The 5,646-nt window shown below is 41.7% G+C and overlaps 1 protein-coding gene across 1 annotated transcript; it reads left to right on the top strand.

Annotated features, from left to right (window-relative positions):
- Nucleotides 1–222: 222 nt before the first annotated feature.
- CHRAC1 (chromatin accessibility complex subunit 1) lies at nucleotides 223–3,524 on the top strand. Its single transcript, XM_075316154.1, has 3 exons — nucleotides 223–383; nucleotides 741–867; nucleotides 2,840–3,524. The coding sequence occupies exons 1-3, from the start codon at nucleotides 261–263 to the stop codon at nucleotides 3,121–3,123; spliced, it is 534 nt and encodes a 177-aa protein (XP_075172269.1). The 5' UTR covers nucleotides 223–260; the 3' UTR covers nucleotides 3,124–3,524.
- The last annotated feature ends 2,122 nt before the right edge of the window (nucleotides 3,525–5,646 follow it).

Below are 5,646 nucleotides of genomic sequence, written 5' to 3'. Positions count from 1 at the left end.
GGCCACGCCCACATTGTACTTATTTTCTAGTACAAAAAAGCGTATCGTTGGACAGTACACGGAACTACAACTCCCGTGATGCCTAGCGGTGATGGCTGATATCATAACACTGTCTGACTCCCCAGCCTGCTCTGCTACTGACTGCCCAGCTGTGACTGCCGCCGCGAAGGCTGACGGGAGATGTAGTTCGTACCTTTTGCACGTTGTCTTTGTTGTTTTGAATGTGTGAAACTTTATTGTTCTCGCTCACACGAGCGGAGATGGCGGGGAATGAGACCCGGCTGGTGTCTTTGCCTCTGTCCCGGATCAGGTTGATCATGAAGAGTTCTCCTGACGTGTCCTGTATCAACCAGGATGCGCTGATCATCACTGCTAAAGCCACGGTACCGGGGATGACGTCACATCACGGGAGGGGGGGAACTATTACGTCATGGAGCATGTCATGCTGCCAGGAACATGCCGGAATTTATTAGGAAGGGGAGTGAGGGGTTAATAATGGCAGTTAAAGGGTTAACACAGATCCACTAGGCTTTACGCGATTTCCCTACAAAATCTGGTAGGAGATTCCGCGCTGTAATAATGACAGGGTGCAATTGTACCGAACCCTCTGCAGACAGCGTTCTAAGGAATACACAGGAGGACGCTGACATTCACTGACAGCAAGCAGAGGTCGTGATAACATTTGCATTATTCCGCACTGACGCTCTTCTCTCTCTCTCTCTGTGACTTTTCCCCCTCAGGAGCTGTTTGTGAACTACCTGGCGTCCTACTCCTACAAGCATGGCAGCGGCAAAGACACCAACACCCTGACGTACGACGACCTGTCCAGCACCGCCGAAGACAACGACACTTTCCAGTTTCTTTCCGGTTTGTGTGTTATTCACCGTTCAGTTTTTACAGACTCTTTGTTTCCCTGCACATTACCGGCTGAAGAATGAGTTAACAGACAATTTATCAGTGAGCTCGTGCTAATGGGAGTTTGTATCTCTGTATTATACCCCAGAGCTGCACTCACTATTCTGCTGGTGCAGTCACTGTGTACATACATGAGATTACTGATCCTGAGTTACCTCCTGTATTATACTGCAGAGCTGCACTCACTATTCTGCTGGTGCAGTCACTGTGTACATACATTACATTACTGATCCTGAGTTACCTCCTGTATTATACTCCAGAGCTGCACTCACTATTCTGCATGTGCAGTCACTGTGTACATACATTACTGATCCTGAGTTACCTCCTGTATTATACTCCAGAGCTGCACTCACTATTCTGCTGGTGCAGTCACTGTGTACATACATTACATTACTGATCCTGAGTTACCTCCTGTATTATACTCCAGAGCTGCACTCACTATTCTGCTGGTGCGGTCACTGTGTACATACATTACTGATCCTGAGTTATCTCCTGTATTATACTCCAGAGCTGCACTCACTATTCTGCTGGTGCAGTCACTGTGTACATACATTACATTACTGATCCTGAGTTACCTCCTGTATTATACTCCAGAGCTGCACTCACTATTCTGCTGGTGCGGTCACTGTGTACATACATTACTGATCCTGAGTTATCTCCTGTATTATACTCCAGAGCTGCACTCACTATTCTGCTGGTGCAGTCACTGTGTACATACATTACATTACTGATCGTGAGTTACCTCCTGTATTATACTCCAGAGCTGCACTCACTATTCTGCTGGAGCAGTCACTGTGTACACACATTACATTACTGATCCTGAGTTACCTCCTGTATTATACTCCAGAGCTGCACTCACTATTCTGCTTGTGCAGTCACTGTGTACATACATTACATTACTGATCCTGAGTTACCTCCTGTATTATACTCCAGAGCTGCACTCACTATTCTGCTTGTGCAGTCACTGTGTACATACATTACATTACTGATCCTGAGTTACCTCCTGTATTATACTCCAGAGCTGCACTCACTATTCTGCATGTGCAGTCACTGTGTACATACATTACTGATCCTGAGTTACCTCCTGTATTATACTCCAGAGCTGCACTCACTATTCTGCATGTGCAGTCACTGTGTACATACATTACTGATCCTGAGTTACCTCCTGTATTATACTCCAGAGCTGCACTCACTATTCTGCTGGTGCAGTCACTGTGTACATACATTACATTACTGATCCTGGACTGATCCTGACTTACCTCCTGTATTATACTGCAGAGCTGCACTCACTATTCTGCTGGTGCAGTCACTGTGTACATACATTACATTACTGATCCTGAGTTACCTCCTGTATTATACTCCAGAGCTGCACTCACTATTCTGCATGTGCAGTCACTGTGTACATACATTACTGATCCTGAGTTACCTCCTGTATTATACTCCAGAGCTGCACTCACTATTCTGCTGGTGCAGTCACTGTGTACATACATTACATTACTGATCCTGAGTTACCTCCTGTATTATACTCCAGAGCTGCACTCACTATTCTGCTGGTGCGGTCACTGTGTACATACATTACTGATCCTGAGTTATCTCCTGTATTATACTCCAGAGCTGCACTCACTATTCTGCTGGTGCAGTCACTGTGTACATACATTACATTACTGATCGTGAGTTACCTCCTGTATTATACTCCAGAGCTGCACTCACTATTCTGCTGGAGCAGTCACTGTGTACATACATTACATTACTGATCCTGAGTTACCTCCTGTATTATACTCCAGAGCTGCACTCACTATTCTGCTGCTGCAGTCACTGTGTACATTTACTGATGTGCGGCAGACGCCAGAGTTGTTGACTGTTTATAAAAACAACAGAATTGTTGACGCTTTGTAAGATTATTCGTCAACTGTTTAATTCACAGATATTTTGCCCAAGAAAATCCTGGCCAGTGACTACCTAAAAATGTTGGAGAAAGAAGAAGAAGGTGTCCATGATGACAATAATAATGATGATGATGAGGAGGAGGAGGAAGAGAAGGAGGAAGAAGAGGCAGAAGAAGAAGATGATGAGGATGAAGAGGAGGAAGAAGAAGAACAGGGAGAGCAGGAGGAGGAGGAGGATGAAGAAGAGAGTGTTGACTCTGATGGAGAAGACAAGGATTATGAACAAGATGATAACGATGATGATGATGATGATGATCAGTGACGCCCATCCTCTCCGCGGGACGGTTTATTCTTCATGTGCAGTTGTAGATTTTTTTTCTACTGTTTTTTTACGTTGGATCCTCCCGACTTTCCGCCATTCCCAATAAAGCTTCTGAAGTGTTTCTTGTAAGACGTTTTCTGTGCTCCCCGACGTCTCCCCTCCACGTGCAGCTCGGGGGGGGCCACATTCATCTATTCGATGGTGAGCCGCAATAATGACCGACACTCTCACTTTATGCAGAGAAGATTGTATATTTTTTTAGGACTGTTTCTGTAATCTACTGTCATTTACATAAAAAATTGTTTATGCGAATACGAAAAAAAAATGTCACTGGAATTCTGCTTATTTTCTATTTTAAAAGGTTACATTCCAAATTAAATAGCCCATTTTTTCAGTTTTTACTAAGTGTCATTTTTCATGTTATGTTTGTGCAAGAAAATGTATTTTCTACTAAAAAAAAAAATACATATTGTTGGGGGAGATTTTTTACATTTTTTTTATTACATTGTTCTTCTTGTTTCATAATAATGTTATTAATAATAATAAAAAAATAATATTTATTATTTTATTATTATTATGGCATTTACTTTACTTTGTTTCATAATAATGTTATTAATATTAATAATAATAAAATAATATTTATTATTTTATTATTATTATTATTATTATTATTATTATGGCATTTACTCCATTGTGCTTTACAAGTGAAAAGGGGCATGATAATATATAGTTTGTCCCAGAAGAGGTCATAAAATATCTCTAGGGGGACCCACTTTTTTTTTTTTAAACAATTTTTGTTTTTTCTCTTTACTTATAATTTAAGTATACGTAGGATCCCCTGGGATAACAGCTCCTCAGTCACTGGCCGAGATTATCTAGGTTTTTTTTTTTAGCTGATCCCTCTACTTTAAGACACCTTGGTTTACTCTAGAAAACGTGCAGTTTGGTCCTTGTATTTACAGTAACTTTGGGTTGGTCTTTTATTAGATTTACTCCTGCATACAGGTTCGAATAGACAATGCATTGGACAATGTTAGGAGCATTGCATGCTGGGCAATGAAGGAAAGAACATTCTGGCACCTATTGTGCTGGCAGAATGCTGATAAATAGACAAAACATTAGACAATAGTAGGAGCAATGTGTGCTGGGTATTACGGGAAAGGAAATTCTAGCACCTATTGTGCTGGCAGAATGCTGATAAATAGACAAAACATTAGACAATAGTAGGAGCAATGTGTGCTGGGTATTACGGGAAAGGAAATTCTAGCACCTATTGTGCTGGCAGAATGCTGATAAATAGACAAAACATTAGACAATAGTAGGAGCAATGTATGCTGGGTATTACGGGAAAGGAAAATTCTAGCACCTATTGTGCTGGCAGAATGCTGATAAATAGACAAGGCATATAATAATATATATAATATTTATTCATTTATATAGCGCTATTAATTCCACAGTGCTTTACATATATTGGCAACACTGTCCCCATTGGGGCTCACAATCTAGGTTCCCTATCAGTATGTCTTTGGAGTGTGAGAGGAAACCGAAGTACCCAGAGGAAACCCACGCAAACACGGGGAGAACATACAAACTCCTTACAGATGGTGTCCTTAGTGGGATTTGAACCCAGGACCCCAGTGCTGCAAGATTGCAGTGCTAACCACTGAGCCACCACAAGGCTGCAGTGCTAACCACTGAGCCACCGTGCCGCCCTCATTTTACAATAGTAGAAGCAATGTGTTCTGGGTATTACGGGAAAGGAAATTCTAGCACCTATTGTGCTGGCAGAATGATGATAAATAGAGAAGGCACTAGACAATGATAGGAGCAATGTGTGCTGGGTATTACGGGAAAGGACATTCTGCCACCTATTGTGCTGGCAGAATGCTGATAAAGTATTTTACAATGTTAAGAGCAATGCATGCTGGGTAATATGGGAAAGGATATTCTAGCACCTATTTTGCTGGCAGAATGCTGATAAATAGACAAGGCATTTTACAATAGTAGGAGCAATGTGTGCTGGGTAATACGGGAAAGGACATTCTAGCACCTATTGTGCTGGCAGAATGCTGATAAATAGGCAAGGCATTAGACAATGGTAGGAGGAATGTGTGCTGGGTATTATGGGAAAGGACATTCTTCCACCTATTGTGCTGGCAGAATGCTGATAAATCATATTACAATGTTAAGAGCAATTCATGCTGAGTAATATGGGAAAGGACATTCTTCCACCTATTGTGCTGGCAGAATGCTGATAAATCATTTTACAATGTTAAGAGCAATTCATGCTGAGTAATATGGGAAAGGACATTCTAGCACCTATTGAGCTGGTAGAATGCTGATAAATAGACAAGGCATTAGACAATAGTATGAGGAATGTGTGCTGGGTAATATGGGAAAGGACATTCTAGCACCTATTGAGCTGGTAGAATGCTGATAAATAGACAAGGCATTAGACAATAGTATGAGGAATGTGTGCTGGGTAATATGGGAAAGGACATTCTAGCACCTATTGTGCAGGCA

Source organism: Anomaloglossus baeobatrachus, chromosome 6 (genome assembly GCF_048569485.1).
Source record: "Anomaloglossus baeobatrachus isolate aAnoBae1 chromosome 6, aAnoBae1.hap1, whole genome shotgun sequence".
Taxonomy (NCBI): domain Eukaryota; kingdom Metazoa; phylum Chordata; class Amphibia; order Anura; family Aromobatidae; genus Anomaloglossus; species Anomaloglossus baeobatrachus.
Note: the sequence above shows the minus strand (reverse complement) of the source record. Positions and strands in the feature narration are given on the sequence as shown.

Excerpts from the sequence above, each read along its gene's own strand:
- CHRAC1 (XM_075316154.1), top strand. The coding sequence starts at position 261 with ATGGCGGGGAATGAGACCCGGCTGGTGTCTTTGCCTCTGTCCCGGATC. Across the intron at positions 384-740 it reads TCATCACTGCTAAAGCCACG|GAGCTGTTTGTGAACTACCT; the intron begins GTACCGGGGATG and ends TTTCCCCCTCAG. Across the intron at positions 868-2,839 it reads CACTTTCCAGTTTCTTTCCG|ATATTTTGCCCAAGAAAATC; the intron begins GTTTGTGTGTTA and ends TTTAATTCACAG.